At 40.9% G+C, this 19,016-nt stretch overlaps 3 protein-coding genes across 4 annotated transcripts; all 3 read left to right on the forward strand.

The window, feature by feature from the left end:
- The first annotated feature begins 3,213 nt into the window (after nucleotides 1-3,213).
- LOC4344467 (TOM1-like protein 5) lies at nucleotides 3,214-7,564 on the forward strand. The gene is made up of 10 exons (XM_015795585.3): nucleotides 3,214-3,406; nucleotides 3,610-3,778; nucleotides 4,105-4,183; nucleotides 4,624-4,722; nucleotides 4,805-4,918; nucleotides 5,256-5,419; nucleotides 6,275-6,350; nucleotides 6,540-6,625; nucleotides 6,744-6,899; nucleotides 6,972-7,564. The coding sequence occupies exons 2-10, from the start codon at nucleotides 3,678-3,680 to the stop codon at nucleotides 7,300-7,302; spliced, it is 1,206 nt and encodes a 401-aa protein (XP_015651071.1). The 5' UTR covers nucleotides 3,214-3,406; nucleotides 3,610-3,677; the 3' UTR covers nucleotides 7,303-7,564.
- Nucleotides 7,565-8,810: 1,246 nt separating this feature from the next.
- Nucleotides 8,811-15,861, forward strand: LOC4344468 (phosphatidylinositol-3-phosphatase SAC1). Of its 2 annotated transcripts, none has more exons than XM_015794402.2 (16): nucleotides 8,811-8,997; nucleotides 9,111-9,315; nucleotides 9,774-9,939; nucleotides 10,067-10,289; nucleotides 11,020-11,096; nucleotides 11,408-11,595; nucleotides 11,883-11,980; nucleotides 12,240-12,373; nucleotides 12,459-12,593; nucleotides 13,301-13,670; nucleotides 13,935-14,056; nucleotides 14,193-14,312; nucleotides 14,434-14,664; nucleotides 14,744-14,932; nucleotides 15,016-15,127; nucleotides 15,231-15,861. In XM_015794402.2, the coding sequence occupies exons 1-16, from the start codon at nucleotides 8,926-8,928 to the stop codon at nucleotides 15,474-15,476; spliced, it is 2,688 nt and encodes an 895-aa protein (XP_015649888.1). In that variant the 5' UTR covers nucleotides 8,811-8,925; the 3' UTR covers nucleotides 15,477-15,861. The 2 variants fall into 2 exon arrangements, with proteins under 2 accessions (XP_015649888.1, XP_015649890.1); XM_015794404.2 differs by having other exon boundaries at nucleotides 14,452-14,664.
- Nucleotides 15,862-16,223: 362 nt separating this feature from the next.
- On the forward strand, nucleotides 16,224-18,995 carry LOC4344469 (alcohol dehydrogenase). Its single transcript, NM_001422878.1, has 8 exons — nucleotides 16,224-16,667; nucleotides 16,771-16,906; nucleotides 17,087-17,156; nucleotides 17,275-17,368; nucleotides 17,464-17,677; nucleotides 17,794-17,935; nucleotides 18,114-18,284; nucleotides 18,624-18,995. The coding sequence occupies exons 1-8, from the start codon at nucleotides 16,421-16,423 to the stop codon at nucleotides 18,816-18,818; spliced, it is 1,269 nt and encodes a 422-aa protein (NP_001409807.1). The 5' UTR covers nucleotides 16,224-16,420; the 3' UTR covers nucleotides 18,819-18,995.
- Nucleotides 18,996-19,016: the final 21 nt, after the last annotated feature.

Here is a 19,016-nt window from a genome sequence, read left to right on the forward strand (position 1 = left end):
TTACCCTTTCACTTGATATTTTTTACCCAAATGATCTTATCATAATCCCATATCACTCTCCCAACAAGCAAGCAGGCAGGCAATCCAAGAGATTAATGCAAAAGCAATCACAAAAACAAGCTATACTCAACTCAGTTACTAGTATGGTACTCTCTCCGTCCCAGAATATAGCAATCTAAGATGAGATGTGATCTATTTAAGACAATGAATCTGGACATTATCAACTGCATGACATACTGACATCCAGCAGGAGTGAGTAATTAAGCTGGCTGGCTGGCTGGCTGGCTGTCTTCCTCTACGTTACCCCGATACGGCAGCTGACCCTCGTATCAGTATCTGATACGCGTCCGGATACGGATACGTGCGGGATACGGCCGGATACGTATCCCGTACGTATCCCTCATTTTTCTCTTTTTCAGATAATTAAAAAAATACCGATACTCCTCCGATACGACGGGATACGTAACTGATACGGGGGAGCCCGAAACCACACAGAACAAAACGCATCTCCCGTTCTCCCCCTCCACACGCGCCGCCGCTCGCAAAAACCAATCCCCATCGCAGTGCCGCCCGGCTGCCCCGACCACGCCGTTGCTGCGTCGCTGCGCCGCCTCGTCGCCAGCCCACCGCCAGCGACCGGCACCGCGCCGCGCCGCCGCCTACAGCCTTCTCCGTGCCCCCTCCTCTGCACTCTCCTCCAGTAGCTCCAGGCTCCTCCACGAGGCATCGCGCCACTGCCTCTGATCAATCCTGCATCACGCCGCTGGCTCTGATCATTCCTGCATCACCTCCGACGAAGACGACGTTGAGGACTTGAGGTAAATCCTGCATCATCTACTATGTGAACAATGTTGTCTAATGTCTACCATCTATTTGAAGAACTATGTTATTTTCATGATTTCATTTACTGTGTAGTCTTGCACTTATTTATGCATGCCTCTTCAATAAATGGTGACTTGGTGAGATGCTGTGAGCCTGTGAATCTGTCGTACTGAGATATCATATATATGATGATTGATGCATTGGTGGTTTGATGCTGTTTGCTTCCTATTTTTTCAGTCCATATCCCACACTCAATTTTTTTTTGTATTTTTTAATTATTATATATATATATATTCGCGTATCCCCGTATCCATGTTTTTGGGAAGATGGTGTATCCCGGTATCGCCGTATCACGTATCCGTATCCGTATCAACGTATCGGGGTAACGTAGGTCTTCCTACGGACCAACTATCTGAAAGCGAATCCACACTGTACACTGATGATCGATGGTTCTTCTTCATCTTTTCCATCTCTTGTCGTGTCAAAACGCCATTAGCCAATCTAAATATCTATAATCATCTACTCTTTCCTCTTTTTTTCTACAGTAGTTATAAACTACGCCACGTCACCACCTCTATCACCCCTCTAAAATCACAGTCGCACAGACTGGTGAAGCGGGCCCACCTGTCAGTGAGAGTGCACGCGAGCTGTATCCAGGGTAGCGCGGGGGGTGGGGCCCACGAGGCCATGTGCAGGGGTGGGCCCCACACCCCGGCGCCGCCCTGCAAGGACAGGGGTCCCACGTGTCGGGCTCCCGTGCGCTTCGGTTCGGCGCGTTGGACGGCGTGGGACCCACCTGCACCCCCCCTGCGCATGGGCCCCACACCCCCCGCCGCGCCACACGCCAACCTAAGCTGTCGGCCCCTCTCCCTGCCTTTCTTCTTTTGCGAACAGGCCCCTCAGCTTTTGATGAATTTCATTCAATTTACACTGAATCACTGCCTATACCCTGCCCATCTCTCTCCAGATGGTCAAATTCTCTTCAAACTTTGGAACATGGGTGTTTAGTTTGTTTGTAAATTTTTTTTAAGTATACGGATACACATTTAAATTATTAAATATAGATTAATAACAAAATAAATTACAGATTCCGTCTGTGAACTGCGAGACGAATCTATTAAGCTTAATTAATCCGTCATTAGCAAATGTTTACTGTAGCATCATATTGTCAAATCATAGCATAATTAGGCTTAAAAGATTCGTCTCGCGATTTACATGCAAACTGTGCAATTGGTTTTTTTTTCATATTTAATGCTCCATGTATGTGTCCAAACATTTAATGTGACGGAAAAGTTAGAAATTTAAAGAAAAAAGTTAAAATCTGAACTGGTATTCTCAAGTGAAAAAGTGTTACTACTCCACTATCATATATTTGACCAGTTCCTGGTGGGAAAACACCCTACTACATGGTCTTGTTTATTTAATTACTATACTACATCGGAGGAAGAACAGATTAAAAATAAAATGAAATCTTAACTTTAAGATTCAAGGTAGGTGGATATGATTTTGTGTGAACCAGTCAATCATAAGCACCCATTTACCATACAATTACATCATTCTAATTTATAGTTCTCTAGAAATAATAGATACTATAATAGCTATCTAGGATTTGGAACGATGTATAATTGATTTATATTACTGAGCAACCAAATTGTGCACTGTAACCGGTTTTTAAGTAAGAAAAATGATTGTCTCCCTTCTAACTATTTCAAATATTGTCTTCTCAACTTATTTTTCTCAAATGGTTTTAACCGTTATGTACATATTTCTTCTCTGTTTGTGCTTAACGAAGCAAATGCTATTCTTCTAAGGGTGTGTTCGGAAATAAGGTTGCCTTTGGTTAATACCTCGTTCACCGTGAACATATTTTCAAAACCGATTTTCTTAAAACAATAAGTAAATCTATTTTTAAGTTTATAATAGTCAATATTTAACTAATCATACGCTAATTGCTCGTTTCATTTTCCATGACATTGACGAGCTCAGCTCCAATTCCTCTACCGAACTCAGCCTTACAAACAAATTACTCATGTACTACCACAAAATGAAGTGCATAAAACTATTTCATTTTTTATGTACAAATCTAAAATAACATAAGTTTTAATTATAAAAATTAAAGATAGTCTCCAACTACTACTACCCAATAAAAAACAGGAGAAATGTATCAACAATAAACGAATGATCCAAAGAAGGTGTACTCCAATTAAATATGGAACCCATGGACCACTCATCAGAGGAGAAAACAAGTGTAAAAACAAGAAGAAAACATTGTGGAAGTTTCTAGCCAGGCAGGCACCCAGGGCAAAGCTGCAGCAGAGGGTCTTTGGTGGTGATAAATGAAAAACACAGGGTGTAATCTGTAAAAATGGAGTCTCCATTCTTTAATTTCTCGTTGAAAAAATTCCGTAATCTTAGCTTCTTCTTCCTGCTTCCTCTCTCTCTCTTCTCTCCTCCTCCTCCCACTGAGATCCCTCTCCCCTCCCCGCCATCGCCATGGCTCCCCCACCGCCGCCGCCGCCGCCGTCGGAGGAAGAGACGAGACACTAGAAAAGACGGTTCTTGACCGAGTTTGCGGCCGATCCGGGTCCGTATTTCCCTCTGCCCTCTTTTTCTTTCCATCGATGTGATCCTCTCATACTTGTGGTTGTAGATTACTGATTCCTCTTCGTTTGTCCGGAAGGAATGTTCTTTTCGTGCTTGCCGGCTGCGGCGCCATGAGAGAAAGAGGAATTATTTTTGTTGTTGTTGTTGTTTACTCATCTTCTTCTTTGTGTGTGTGGATTATAGGCTTGGATTTGCCACGGGAAAGGAAGGAGTTTCGGGGGCTGATAGAGTGAAAGGCGACGAGGGAGAAGATGGCCTCGGAAATGGTTAAGGCGGCGACGAGTGAGAAGCTCAAGGAGATGGATTGGGCCAAGAACATCGAAATCTGCGAGCTCGTCGCTCAGGATCCTGGGTATTCTCGCGATTCCCCTCTTGCATAGTGCCTCTTGACTAGGTTTTCATCTCTAGATTTCTAGTTATCCCGTTTAGCATTGCAAGTTTGCTAGTTGAGGTTTTGGTTATCTAATCCCTAGTATGCAATAGTAGTTTTTTTTTCCTTTCCCATTGATATTTTAGTGTAAAGATGGATTTGTACTGAAGGAGCTATCAATCATTCATTGCCAGTTGGCCTCAATATTTCCTTTAGACAAGTTATGGCTCATGGTTTGCCATATGGAAAGGGTGCTTTTATGTCCTTGAATGGCCTATTTATGTTTATCAACCTGTTACTGTCACCAGGAAAGCGAAGGATGTGATCAAGCCGATAAAGAAGTATTTAGGTAGCAGGAGCAAGAACACTCAACTTTATGCTGTTATGGTAAGTTATATTTTGGGGAAGAAGCTTCCTTTATGCTCTGGCTCCCAGATTAGATTAGTTCACAGAGACATTCTCGTTAAAAACTTGTAAGAGATTAGATATGCCCCGTTTATGCACCAACCTACGCTTTCTGTTCCTAATACTCTGTTGCAAATCACCCTCCAATCCTTGCTTTTCTTTATAAGGGATCATAGAAGTAGTTAAAGATGTTTGCTTGGCTATGGAGTTAATTCTGCGTTTTATGCATCACACCTACATTTTTGATCTCTTAGTCTTAGGTCATATTTGGTATGTTGGTACAAACTATTATCATCCTTGTATCACTACAATTAATAACCTGTCTTCCATAGGGAAGCTTATTGAAGTCGTAATTGTGTGGATATCTATATCTTTTTTGTTACCATACCTTTAATCTTGATTTATTGTGCTATTTGTTGTAGCTGTTAGAAATGCTCATGAATAACTGCGGAGAACCTATCCACAAGCAGGTCATTGATAACGGTCTTCTCCCGATACTTGTGAAGATTGTGAAGAAAAAGGTGATTTGTTCTCTTTTCTTTTTCCCTGGAAGTTGGAGGAAGGTTGTTGAGATGTTGACTTAACATACTATCTGTATTTCAGACAGAATTACCAGTTCGTGAAAAAATATTTCTTTTGCTGGATGCGACCCAAACATCCCTTGGTGGAGTTAAAGGGAAATTCCCTCAGTACTATGGGGCATATTATGAGTTGGTGGTATGTATCATATTTTAATATTTTATCTTCATTAAATGCTGTGTTGAAAATTTGGACAGCACTAAGTGAATCTGTATAGTCTATGGTTTTTCTTTAATATATTTTTTGTCACAAAAAAGACCTCCATGTGCTCTTCTTAATCAATTGATCATTCCTGAGAATCGTGAGGTCTTGTGTACTGGTATTTATTGATCGCCGCATGATTTATGATTTGACCACCTCCACAACACTGATAGGTTTATCAATTCTTGACATATTGCTATAATGTTATCTTAAAACAGGAAATATCTATCTTTTTGTATACATCTGAAGTGATTTATTGTCTTCTCTTTCGTAGTCTGCTGGCGTTCAGTTTTCGAATCGCCCAAATGTTGTTGTTACACAAGCACAAGCTCCAGTCCCGGTCCCAGAACCAACAATCGAACCAAATAATAACAGTTTATCTAGGAGATTGGACGAAGGACAGAAGGAAGTGCATGCGCAGCCTGTTTCCGAGTCAAGGTATTTTCTGGTTTCTACTTTAATTATGATATCATGTTGTATGTATATGAAGCTTGCACTTTTGTTGTTCCAATCTCACAGTACTTACAATACTTGATCAAAATTTCCATGTTTTAGCAATTGAAATCGATTTTTCCTAGAGTAAGTTCTTTTCTACTGAATAGTGAAACTGATAGTTGCATTAAAATACTTTCATCAAATGTTCCATGGCCAGAGAAAATTGTTCCTAGAACATCCAGCATAATTATTCAACTCTTTACTCACAGCTGATGATGAACTGACAGCTGCGGCCCATGACTTGTTCTAATCGTCTCAATGTCATTTGAGCAACAATGCCACAAGTTTACTGTGTACAAACATTGATGCTTTTGACATAACACTGTGGGTAATCAAATGGTATACTCTGGTTTTAATATGTAAGACTCACATGTTGGTTTCTAGAATTGATGCGGCATTTTAGATTGAAATGTGTGCGTTTATAGCACTTATTAATTGCTATTATTTTTTTCTGTGTGCATCTTTGGTTGCTATGAACTATCCTTGTTGATGTACCATGGTAGGAGCAAATAGCATGGTGCTGATAGAAGAAATCGATGGTTCTCAAATGGAATATCCAGGATCTAAACACTTCTTTCTGCATGATAGTATTCCACATTTAGTAAATTAGTAGCATGCCTTATCCATAGGGTGTTATGTCTAGCATATATGCATTTTCTGTTGTTTATTAACACTATTAGAGAATATAATAGTTTGATGGTGTCACGATTGTGATGATTATTACCTCTTTGTGTTAACCATTCAACTGCCTTTTGGCTTTTCAATCGTTTTTACAGTGTACTTTGGTTTATATTGCAGTATAATTCGGAAAGCTTCTAGTGTCATGGAAGTTCTAAAGGACGTGCTTGATTCGATGGATCCTAGACACCCTGAGGTATAGATATGGTGGATTGTATCCTCATTTGCGTGATCAATAGTTTCTTTTTCATTTCTTGATTGTTGTTTATAGATTTACCTTTTTGCTTTCGTATGCCTCCTCCGGGGAAAATAACTTAAGAGGCAATTTATTTTTCTCAAGCACCGTGAACTCTTACATGGTTATATCTGCAACTGTATTTTGTAGGGAGCAACTGATGAGTTTGTGTTGGATCTTGTGGAGCAATGCACATTTCAAAAACAGCGAATAATGCATCTAGTTATGACATCAAGGTAAGTGTCCACTGTTTGGTGCTCTTCAATATCTTTTGACATTGCTCCTTCAGTCCGTGATATGTTTATAAGCAGCTATTTTTACATTGACATATGAGTTGCTATCCTTTGTTGCTAGGGATGAAGTGGTGGTATCACAAGCAATAGAACTGAACGAAGAGCTTCACAAGGTCCTTGTACGGCATGATGCGTTGCTTTCAGTTCAGCCAACTACAACAGTAGCTTCTACTCTCAAGGAGGAAGAGGAAGAAGATGCCGAAAGCCTTTACCGGAGGTATGTGTATTCGTTCTTTATTTCTTCAGTGGTGGAAGGTGGCCAATTACTAAATTTTCCTCACCAACACAGGCTTCGAAAGGGAAAAGCATTATCGGAAGATTATACAGATGACTCCATACCATCATTTCGATCTATACCTGAAGACAAGATGCGCCGCCCACTCACCATTGAGCCATCCAACACTGATAAGAAACTGGGGGCACTGAATATTCGCTCGCCATATCCTGAAGCGAGGCCTGACGTGCTGATTCCACCACCGCCTGCCAAGCACGCCGAGAGGGAGAGGTTCTTTCGGGAGAAGAGCATGGATGCCAACTTGCTGGGCCATCTTAGGGGCTTATCATTGCACAGCCGGGACGGCAGTAGCTCGTGTAGCGGCAGCACAGATTATGGAGACTGAGGTGTAGGTATATGCGGTACATAAAGGATTATTTTTTGTTCTTCAGGATGATATTCTGCTTGCCCGGCAATTGATGTTGAGAGAGGCAGCCTCAGCCTCATCGTCGTCATCTTCTCGCTGACCATTGTACACTTGGTTTTCTAATTCTTTTATAATTCTTCCCCCTTCCGCTTACCTGACATTATCGGAAAGTTGAACAATGCTGTGTTGTGAGCTTTCAGTTCTATAGAGATGCTTGTGTGGCAAGCTGTGTGAGTGACCATCTGCATTGGTTTTACTCTACTTTCATCTCCTTTTGGCTTTCTGATGTGTAGTAGTGGAGTAGTGCTGTGGGTTTTGCTTGTGTCAGAAGCGTGCCATTCAGCTTTTAGCCAGCAGATAATGGATCAGTTGAGCCCCATGATCATGGTGGTGTTGTGGGTCACTCTTCTCAATAGCATTGTAAAAGATTATGCCCATGACTATGAGACACCTTTCTGGCAAGACCAAAGATCCACTAGTATCCTGGAGTAAGTATCTTTGAGACAATCTTGAATGGTTAGGCTGGCTTGCCAAAGTATTTGACTCTACCTGCTAGTGGAGTAGAGATCTGGCAGATTACTGGTATTATTTTATGTTCAAGTGGGTATGCATTCTTTGGAAGGCATACATTTTTTTATTTTCTAGTTACATGGGGTAGCATATAGGAGCAAAGATTTGTGTTGAACTGTTTGTAGAATTTGTGTAGCAAGGGAAATGACCAATTGGACAATAGGAAAACGATCATCAATCATGACTATCACTGTTCATTACATCTAAAGCTATTCTTATCAAAGCGACAGGTTTTACATGATGTCAAGCATGTGAACGTTTGAATTGAGCAAATCCCTGTGTAAATTCCTTGTGAATTCTTGTGTAAAATTCTGATTCCTATCAAAACATAAACACATAGAAAAGCATGGCTCCGAATAATTTTATTTACATACACAGGAAACTAAAATTTTCTAGGTATTTATCTCTTGTTATACTACTCCCTCCGTCTCATTTTTAACTGCAACCATAAGTTTCTGCGCCTAACTTTGATCGTTCGTCTTATTTGATTTTTTTTATAATTAGCATTTTTATTATTATGAGATAATAAAACATGAATAATACTTTATATGTAACTTATGTTTTAAATTTTTTTCAAAATTTTTTCAAATAAAATGAATCCTGAGATTGACGAAGTCACCACTTGCATCGTCGACGGGCACGTCGCCTTCCACTGAGAAAAAAAAAATGTTACTGATGCTCTTATAACCACTAGGCTACATGCCCTTTCGCGGCATGTTATTACTGTATTAGTTAGTGAGACAAAAAAAAAAAGAGAGAGAGAGAAAAACCGAACGGCTTATATCATCCATCATATTCCAACAGGGCCTAATTGGAAGACGTAGTTTTGGACCGTAAACTAAAATTATAGGCCCGTAATCTATTTCCATTATGGGCCAAGAGAGGCTACTTAGATGGCCCGAATATCGTAGAAAAACAAAGAAAGAGGCCCACGAACGCCGCTTCAGTGCAGCCTGCGCCATCGTCGTCCTCCTCCTCCTTTCCTCTCTTCTCGCAACCCTTCCTCCTCCTCTCGCTCGCTCGCCGGAGGCGATGACGGCGGAGGCGGACGACCCGACGGCGGCGGAGACGCTGGAGAAGTTCCGCCTCTACGAGACGCGCGCGGTAAGCCCCCTCACTCTCTCACTGCCTCTATATCTCTCTCTATCTAAGATGAGGATGAGGAGGAGGAGGAATCACTTGATCGATTGGGGTTGGGGGGAACCCTGGATTTGCAGAGGTTCTACCTGATCGGGACGTCGCGGGAGAAGCGGTGGTTCCAGGTGCTCAAGATCGACCGCTCCGAGCGCTCCGAGCTCAACATCAGCGAGGACCCCGTCTGGTACTCCCAGCAGGAGGTCAAGAACCTCCTCCAGCGCATCTCCGAGGGCAACCGCTCCACTGGCGGCCTCACCTTCGTCACCAAGGCCTATGGCATCGCTGGTACTTGGATTTTCCCTCTATTTTGTCGGAAATTAAAATTCAATTTGGTCCTCCCATGCGGCAGTACATCATTCTATTCATCGTTATTCACTTCATGAAATTCTGGATAGTTTTCTTCCAATTAGATTATCCTAGCTAGGAACATTGCCTACTTAATATGCCATAGTGATTATTTTCGCTCCCGAAGAAAGAGGCGGAAAATTGCAAATGCCCTTATTGTCTCCTGTGTCAGTAATGTAATGGGTTCTTACTGTAAATCTGCAATGACAGTAGCTACCTATTCACCCAACCAGATGTCGGAAGTGGTTCCGAACAGAAATGAATTGGATAAAATTTGATTTAAATGGGAGATAATTTAGTAACACTAGATTTCTTATTCATCTTGTCGAATTCACAAGACCCGGTTCCTCTTTCCATTGTTCCTCAAGCTATTTCTTTTTGTTTCTTCTGTTATGTAGGTTGCATCAAGTTCTTGGAGTCATATTATCTGATTTTGGTCACCAAGCGCTGCCAAATTGGTTGCATTTGTGGGCATCCTATTTACTGTATAGATGAGAGCCAGATGATAACCATTCCACACTCATCTGTGCAGACAGATGTTGCAACCTCTAAGAATGAGCTAAGGTGATTCTTCCTGTGCCTTCTCTAACATTTCTTTTTTCATTCATTTCCTCATCTTTTCTATGCTCCTTTACAGTTTCAACTTGTGGGTACTCGTATATATTTATTTAACTTAAGGAAATATTAACAGGTACAAGAAACTTTTGGCTAGTGTTGATCTCACCAAGGATTTCTTCTATAGCTACACATACCCCATTATGCAGAGCCTGCAGCAGAATGTTACTTCTGCAGGGATGAAGGAAATGCCTTATGAAAATTTATTTGTCTGGAATACTTTCCTGACACAGCCGATTCGGTCAAGGTGCCGCAATACTCTCTGGACAGTAGCGCTGGTCCATGGGCATTTCAAGCAGGTTATGTCTAACAAACAATCCACAATTTGGTTTTGCCACTATTCTTGTTTCTGGTGTGTACTTCTGCAAAACAGATAACTCATTCTATTTAGAGCTTTACGTACTCCCTTGATCATTCCAAGAATGCGTTTGCTTCAAAATGCCTGGGAACTGGGAATTTATCTGTAGAGTCATTCTAGTTATAATGTGGATACCAGATACCGAATACCTACTTATTTACCAGAGTATATTGCATTCGAAATGAAGCGCTTGGAGCTTTATCCGCAAAGTCCTACTAACTTATATTCCTATTTCTCATTTGTTGGAGTAGAATGCTAGGTGAGTTGTGGTATAAGAAAAAAGGTACCACCACGATTTCAATTCCAAAGTTCATTTTCATCAGTATTTTTTTTAAAAAAAATCCAACCCATAATAAGAAAAAAGTGCAACTACTATGATGTTGTACCAAGTCTTTGTTGTCATCATCTGTCTGTTCCTTACTAACTGTAGCTATTATTACTTGAAAACTAAAGGCTTTGGGAGTTGGAAATTGTTGCTTGGTTGATGACTGATGACTGATGAGTGTTGATACTGTAGAGTACTTATTTAGCTTATCTATATTTCTGTCAAAATTATATCTCCCAACTTTCATCTGACCTGTGCAAATATTCATAAATAAATATGCTACAACTATTTTTGAAATTATGCGTACTACATACTAGCATAATATATTTTCCATTTGATTTTCCAGGTCAAGCTATCAATATTTGGCAGGGAGCTAAATGTTGTTCTCATTTCTAGAAGATCACGGCATTTTGCAGGGACACGGTAGGTTGTATGTGCTTTAAGATTTCTGGAAGCCCTTCTATTTGGCATGTGCTCAGCTCAGTCCATTATGCATACTTGCATCCTCACCCATTGACCCTTTTTATTTGATTGCTGTTGACTAATGACAACTTGTGTAAGATTTTGTTTTCATGAATTCATGCTTTACTTTTAAATCAACGCTTGGTGCTCCTCTACTATTTGTTTCCTCTACTTTGTGACTGAAACCAAGAAAAATATTGTCTATGCTTTGTTAGTAGTATCTTAGTTTTATTCAATTTGAAATTTTACTACCTTTCTGATGATACCTGTAGGTATTTGAAAAGAGGCGTGAATGACCATGGAAAAGTTGCTAACGATGTTGAAACTGAGCAAATAGTCTTTGAGGAGGAAGCTGGTTCCTGGAAGGGAAGAATGAGTGCAGTAGTACAGATGCGGGGATCGATCCCTCTCTTTTGGTCGCAGGAGGCTGGCCGACTTAGTCCTAAGCCTGATATTATTGGTAAATAGAGTGTTTTTTTAAAAAGAAATATCTTATGACATCTAACATGAAGCCAACTTACATGGTTTGATTGGAGAATATTCATAAATCAATTCTGTCAAAAAAATATTCATATATGAAAACCAAATTTCCTATCTGACCATGCTTCTATTAGACCTGCATGTCCAGCAAACACTCTGAATTTTAACTATTAGATGCTTGTTCAATCTCCTCTCTGATATGCTTCTAAAATATGGGAATACATAAAATTTCTTGAGAAATCTTAAATTTAATGTACATTTCTGCAGTGCAGAGATATGATCCTACATATGAAGCAACTAAGTTACATTTTGATGATGTCGCTCAGCGCTATGGGCATCCTATCATAATACTTAATTTAACAAAGGTATTTTCTTTCTTCTTGATTTTGGGATCTCAGCGTGAGTATTCTGTTGTCCTTCCATCTTAAATATGAGACTGATGAACTGAACTGAATAGTTGATCATTGTACATCTTAATTGTTCCATTTTTCCTGAATAAGTCTCATTTGGTCATGATCAATTTGTCGAGGTACAGTGTTGTTTAATCAGTTGTTTCTATATCCAACCTCTTGATTTTATGTTTCAATATATTGCTCATCAAGTTTCTTTGTGCTATTTGTGTAGACTTTTGAGAAAAGGCCCCGAGAGATGATGCTCAGGCGTGAATATTTTAACGCAGTTGGATATCTTAATCAAAATGTCCCAGAGGAGAAGAAATTGAGATTCATCCACTGGGATTTCCATAAATTTGCAAAAAGGTTTACATTGGTTCTTCATAAATTCCAAATTTGCTTGAGTTAGCGTGTGTTTCATATGCTAATGGTTCTCCATCTCTTTTTTCAGTAAGTCTGCAAATGTTCTGGGTGTTTTAGGAGGTGTTGCTAGTGAAGCACTGGATCTCACTGGATTTTACTACAGTGGAAAGCCAAAAGTTCAAAAGAAAAGGTCAACTCAGCTTAGTAGAACTACCACCGCAAGGTACCAATATTTCATTAAGTTTATGAGTTCATGTAAAATAAATCTCTCTCTCTCTCTCTCTCTCTACCTGGGTGATTTCGATGGCCAAATATAACAAAATTTGTTTTCTACCAAATTCCGGTCGGTTAATGTCCGGTCGGTCTGTTCTTTTGCCAATTGATAAAAATTGCAGTAAATTCAAATTTGAAATTTTACAGATTGAGATCACCCCTCACTCTGCCAGTGTTTTGGTTGCTGCTTGGATTTTATTCTGGCATTCACACACTGGTGTCATAGTTGTGGTAGTAAAAAGGCCAACATCAGTAGCTCACAACCAGTAGTGTTAGCTATGCACAGTGCACCTTACAAGTGTTACGAATCCAGCAATTTGATGGTATTGTTGCATGGTCCAACTGTAGGTGCGTGGTAAGTTAGATTTTACATTGCTTGTGTAAAGTGAGTTGTGCAGTGGTGCTAATGTATAATTCTTATTGAGCCAAACATTCTTTTAACTAAAAGGAGAATCCAAAAAATAGTAACTCAATGTAATCCTTTTACACAGTGAGAACTGAAGTGTAAGCCTGCCACATGAGCTTAGGGTGTCAGATAATGCCATACTTGCTGTGGCGTCCAACTGTCCAAATTATGTTCAAAATTAGAAGTGCACATTTTGTGTTCAAAATCAATATGTTATGAGCAGACGATATTTCCCATATTTCTTTTCACAGGGATGGTTCCATTGATATAAGAGCTAGTTCTGGAGACCTTTCAAGGCTTTCGAGTAATGCAGATTCACTTGGTCCCACTGCTTCTCAAGATATAAGAAAAGATGACAGCAAACAAGAACTTCTTGGTGATGGTCCTTGTTATCAAACTGGAGTTCTTCGTACAAATTGCATGGATTGCCTGGATCGTACAAACGTTGCTCAGTATGCTTACGGCCTTGCTGCTTTGGGAAGGCAGCTTCATGCAATGGGAGCGACTAATGTTTCAAAAATCCACCCAGATAGCAGCATTGCTTCAGCTTTAATGGATTTGTACCAGAGCATGGGTGATGCACTTGCTCATCAATATGGAGGCTCAGCAGCACATAACACAGTAAATAATTTTTGCCTCTTGTTTTTCTCTTATTTTGTTAACATCAAGAGGATTTCTGAATCATTTATAATGGTCATAAGGCCCTTATAGGAAACTCCCCTTTGGTAGTCCTGAGTTGATATAGTTAGTAAACATGTACCCCTATTTGTAACTTTGGGATGAAGCATTGGCCAATCTCACTGACATTTTTTCTCTTCTGTTTGTGTCTACTAGTGCTCATGACCTTCCAATGAACTTAAGTTTAGTCTACTTGTTTCTTTTCAGGTTTTCCCTGAGAGGCAAGGGAAGTGGAAGGCTACCACTCAGTCTCGGGAGTTCCTCAAATCAATTAGACGGTATTACAGCAATGCCTATACTGATGGTGAGAAACAAGATGCCATAAATCTGTAAGTCTCTCATTTTTACCTACAATCATAAAGATCTTAAGCCAGCAGGATGGTGGATTAGCTGTCAGGATGATTTACTTCTGGTAGGTGAAATTTATGTAGCTCAACTACTGTTTCTTTTTGGTGTTATTACCAGATTTTTGGGTTATTTCCAACCTCAAGATGGAAAGCCTGCTCTCTGGGAATTAGACTCTGATTACTATCTTCATGTGACAACATATGGCGATGATCTTATATCTGATAGCTACCATATGACGTAAGTTGAAATTTGGTTCTATGCTTCAATTTACATAATTATTTTTCGGTTCCTTGTGTGACCAGATGTAGCACTTGTTTTATGCCGTAAATTGTTATGTTTATTCATGTTAAACTGACAGCTCCTCAACTGGAAATAGTGCACCTGGGGAATCTGGAGCTGCATTGAGCCCTGGAGCCACATTGAGCCCTGTTCCAGCATGTAAGGAGGACTTCTCAAGGATGAAACTTACTTCATTTGACAAACTTATTGAAAGGACTTGCAGTTCAATAAGGAACGTGCGGCTTCACTGTGATGCTGATCTGAAACAGAGCGGAACTGTTGGAACTTCTGGAATGGCCCCAGATGCAGTGTATGTCTTTTTCTCATTCATGCGCTCTTATGTGGAATTATCTTATCAATGTTGTCCTTACAGTTTGCCTATTATTCAGGGAGATACAGCTTAGAACCCCAAACTGGTTGTTTGGTCAAAGAAAACACGCAGAGACTGTCCCAACAGTAAAAGTTATTCCAGTGGAAAATGCAAATGAGGGTAACGGGGAGGACACGAATGTTTCTCTATGTGGGGAATTGAATTGGCTTTCGTCAGCAGATACATGCGAGGAGGACAATTTCAGAAGGTTGTCCCAGTAGTAGTTCAAACAGGTCTCGTTTTAGTGTCCACCATGTCCAGCTATAGTTTAATTACTGTTAATTCATGCAGGTATCTTGCATTCACAACAGCGGACGTAGAGAATGGCTGGTATGGTGGAACACTGATATATGATCAAGATGAAAACAGCGGGGCTTATAAACATTACTCTGAATTTTGCCAGGTAAGAGGCTTACATGGTTCACAGATCATTGTGAAAGACTAGAATCTCATCTCATGCTTCCAAACTCATAACCTCACCTGTTTATGGACATGACAAAATGTAGGGCTCAGTCATGGATCCCCTCGAGCACGATCCCGAGAAAGAAATGCATTATGCGGAGGCCCTCAGCGTGGATATTGACATCACTGATGATGCAACGGTAGAAGCAGAAATGCAAGCTGCCCTGGACGATTACCAGATAATAGGTTCAGACCTCAGCATTATTCCATCTTGTGGATCGCTCGCTGAAGATCCAAGCCAGCTGACGAGGTGGATCATTGGTGATGATAAACTGCAAGTCGCACAGTAGCCCTTTTCTTTTTTTTGCCAAAGGGCTGTACAGATTTCTACAGCAGCCTTGTCATTCATAAACCAGTTGCGTAGATACGAAGCTCTTACCATACAAAAGAGCTACCCCAGCCGGTGTTTTTATCCATTTTGCTGGGAGCAACCATGCATGCAAATAAACATTGCTGGAGGCAAGGTTAGCTTTATTTGTACATATAGGATTGGAGAGCATAAACATGGAGGGATAGCACTACTTGGGAGTATTAAGTGTATGAAGCAGATCAAAGCTGTATTTTTTTTTGTTGAATAAACTGTATGTGTGTAGTCTTCATTTGTTAAGATTTCTGGCCTGTATTTTCTTGGGTTGGAAAAATGAAATGCATTCACAAGTGGAGTGGTTAGTTATAGTTAAGACTTAGTAAGAGCTTGTCTCCCTAAATGACGGGGGCATGAGTCGTTGTGCCATTGGTCGGAGCTTGTCCTTTATTTACCCTTAACCTTATCTTATCTTATTCAGCATGCACATGGTATTATTAATTTTTAGTACAATGTTCTGCCGGGGTTGTTGCTTACTGATGCAAAACTCTTTGCAAGAATAAACTATACCATCAGCCACCAATTAATCTCTGAGTCCTTATTAACGAATAACAGTAATAATACAATAAACAATGTATACGGCGGCTATGGCTATGATGTTATTCTATTGCAGGAGTTGTTGTGTCTGACGTAAGCACTGAAGTGGATATGATTTGGAGTACTATCCTTTACTGCCAAATTTCATCTGTTTTTTTTTTCAAGTTCTTTAAGAAGTCCAAATCAAACTCTCCAAGTCACAAGTAGAAGTATGAATCTTAAGAAAAAAAGAGTTTTAAGCATACAAATATAAGCATCAATCTGATCTGCATTCGACACTTTGGTCACTAGTTGAGTTGAGTTGAGAGTTGCTGACAAAGCAAGCGGCTTTCCATGTCTATCACCTCCGCTTCCCGCCGCGCCGGCGCCGCCGCGCTCCCCATCCTCCGACGAATCGGCGGCGCGTTCCGCCGCCCCTTCTCGTCGGAGCCGGACCCGGCATCCTCCCCGGGGTACCACGTCGCCGGCGGGCCCAGCTTCATGCGCGGCGCGGTGTTCTGGGAGCCCGGCCGCCCTCTCACCCTCGAGGACTTCCGCATGCCGCGCCCCAAGGCCGGCGAGCTCCTCATCAAGACCAAAGGTCGCATCATTGCAGCCATCTATCGTCTGCTGCTCCTGCGTTTCTTTGTTTCTTTGTTTGTTTCCTCGAATTATTGAGGCTGACGCTGGCCCAATCTGTGCAGCTTGTGGAGTTTGCCACTCCGATCTCCATGTTCTCAAGGGTGAGCTCCCATTCTCCAGCCCCTGCGTTGTTGGGCATGAGATCACTGGGGAGGTTGTTGACCATGGTACTCACACCCCTGCTGAGATCATCAACAGGTTAAGTATATTATACTGATGTGACTGACCCAGCTGGTATTATCAAGAAACAACCTATGCTTGCTTGTTTGTTTAGGCTGGTGAATGTATAGGCATGCGTGTTACTGTAAACTTGAGGTTGTGGATTGTGGATTGTGGACTTGGAATTGATTGATTCTTTCTCCCAAAAACATATTTTAGGTTCCCAGTTGGCAGTCATGTTGTGGGTGCCTTCATAATGCCCTGTGGGAATTGCTTCTACTGTGTTAAGGTAAGTAAATAATAATAGTACCTTCTCCTTCATGCCATTCTTTCCAAGAGAAAAAAAAAAGAAGAAGAGAGGTTGCTTTGCTTTCTTGATTGCACACATGTACATCAACTTGATATAGGGCCAAGAAGATCTGTGTGAGTCTTTCTTTGCATACAACCGTGCTAAAGGAACGCTATACGATGGTCAAACCCGATTATTCCTTCGTAGCAATGGTAATCTTAAATATACAACTCCTCACATGATATGTGGGTAATGATACAGGTATAACTGTGCCTTTGCTTACAGCATTCTTTTTATGCATTTCCAGGAAAGCCAGTGTACATGTATAGTATGGGTGGGCTTGCAGAATATTGCGTTGTGCCAGCCAACGCACTAGCAGTTCTTCCCAACTCTTTGCCATACACAGAGTCGGCGATTCTAGGATGTGCCGTGTTCACTGCATACGGCGCCCTGAGGCATGCTGCTGAAATGCGTGCTGGGGATTCAGTAGCTGTGATTGGAGTCGGAGGGGTTGGGTCAAGGTTAGCTGATATGAGATGTCTTCATCCATGCCTCTCTTTTTTTTTTTTTGACCTTTTGAAATAAGCTGAGTGAAATTTTTTACTTTTCGTATGTCCTCATAATTGGAACATTGCAGCTGTTTACAGATAGCCAAAGCCTTTGGAGCTTCCGAAGTCATTGCAGTGGATGTTCTTGATGAGAAACTCCAGAATGCTAGAACACTTGGAGCAACCCATACTGTAAATGCTGCAAAAGAAGATGCAGTTGAAAAGATTAAGGTATTTTTTAACTGTCAAGTTTTCTTAGCTACTTAACCACCAGCAGTTCAAAAACAACTCGAATTCTGTTTTTAATTTCCCGTTGCTGATCTTAATATGCTATTTCCCGTCTTCTTCAAGTGTCCATCTTGAAAATTTCCCATTGAATGTGATTATTTGAATATCTTACTGGCTGCAGGAAATTACTGATGGGAGGGGTGTGGATGTAGCTGTGGAAGCACTTGGTAAGGCATTGACATTTTCTCAGTGCGCCAAAAGTGTACGAGATGGAGGCAAAGCTGTTATGATTGGCCTTGCTGCCACAAATGTGATGGGGGAGGTGGATATAACCCGTCTTGTTCGCCGACAGGTACAGAAACTAGCTCCAATGAAGTACTATTGACTTGGTTTTCTAAGAAAGAGAAGAGAGATACTAATACCTTCTTGGTACAAACAGCAAAGCCATTTGAGCTACTCATTCAGTCTAGATGCAGATACTTTCTTCTTGTTCTGCTTGCAAAAGAGGACCATAACATCTTAAACATAGGAACTACTAAACTGCAACATTGTGATAACACATTGCATTTGTTGTTCTGTTGATTCACCATAAATTTGCAATAGCCCCACACAAAAAAACATAACATCAACTGAATTGCTTTCTTGAATTGTACTATTATGCTTGTTTATTTACATGTTCACATGGGACCAGGTGAAGATCATTGGGTCGTATGGTGCAAGGGCCAGGCAAGATCTTCCTCAGATAGTCAAGCTTGCAGAGAGTGGGGCCTTCAATCTTAAGAACACCATATCAAGGAAATGCAAGTTTGAAGAGGCGAACAGCGCCTACGAGGATCTTGACCGTGGCAAGATCGTTGGGCGAGCCGTAGTTGAGATCATGTCGTAGTGATGAGATAATTCTGTGGTTCATAGCCTGGGATCCCACTCTGGGTCAATGAAATAAGTAGGCTGTGACACTACATATTCCATGAACAACCTCACTCCCTGATTTGTGTTAAGATGTCTGAAATTGTTGATGTTGAACTGCAGGGAGATGATTAAATCAAGTGTGATTTCAGGTGTCATCTCATTCTGGATTTGCCTT

Source organism: Oryza sativa, chromosome 8, assembly GCF_034140825.1.
Source record: "Oryza sativa Japonica Group chromosome 8, ASM3414082v1".
NCBI classification, from domain to species: domain Eukaryota; kingdom Viridiplantae; phylum Streptophyta; class Magnoliopsida; order Poales; family Poaceae; genus Oryza; species Oryza sativa.

What these genes read in the sequence shown, in the direction of transcription:
- LOC4344468 (XM_015794402.2), top strand. Translation starts at nt 8,926, where the DNA reads ATGACGGCGGAGGCGGACGACCCGACGGCGGCGGAGACGCTGGAGAAG. An exon ending in TTCCATAAATTTGCAAAAAG is followed by an intron (nt 12,374 to 12,458) that starts GTTTACATTGGT and finishes CTCTTTTTTCAG; the next exon opens with TAAGTCTGCAAATGTTCTGG. An exon ending in GGAATGGCCCCAGATGCAGT is followed by an intron (nt 14,665 to 14,743) that starts GTATGTCTTTTT and finishes CCTATTATTCAG; the next exon opens with GGAGATACAGCTTAGAACCC.
- LOC4344469 (NM_001422878.1), top strand. Translation starts at nt 16,421, where the DNA reads ATGTCTATCACCTCCGCTTCCCGCCGCGCCGGCGCCGCCGCGCTCCCC. An exon ending in ATTATTCCTTCGTAGCAATG is followed by an intron (nt 17,369 to 17,463) that starts GTAATCTTAAAT and finishes ATGCATTTCCAG; the next exon opens with GAAAGCCAGTGTACATGTAT. An exon ending in GTCGGAGGGGTTGGGTCAAG is followed by an intron (nt 17,678 to 17,793) that starts GTTAGCTGATAT and finishes GGAACATTGCAG; the next exon opens with CTGTTTACAGATAGCCAAAG.
- LOC4344467 (XM_015795585.3), top strand. Translation starts at nt 3,678, where the DNA reads ATGGCCTCGGAAATGGTTAAGGCGGCGACGAGTGAGAAGCTCAAGGAG. An exon ending in CAGCCTGTTTCCGAGTCAAG is followed by an intron (nt 5,420 to 6,274) that starts GTATTTTCTGGT and finishes TTTATATTGCAG; the next exon opens with TATAATTCGGAAAGCTTCTA. An exon ending in TGGATCCTAGACACCCTGAG is followed by an intron (nt 6,351 to 6,539) that starts GTATAGATATGG and finishes TGTATTTTGTAG; the next exon opens with GGAGCAACTGATGAGTTTGT.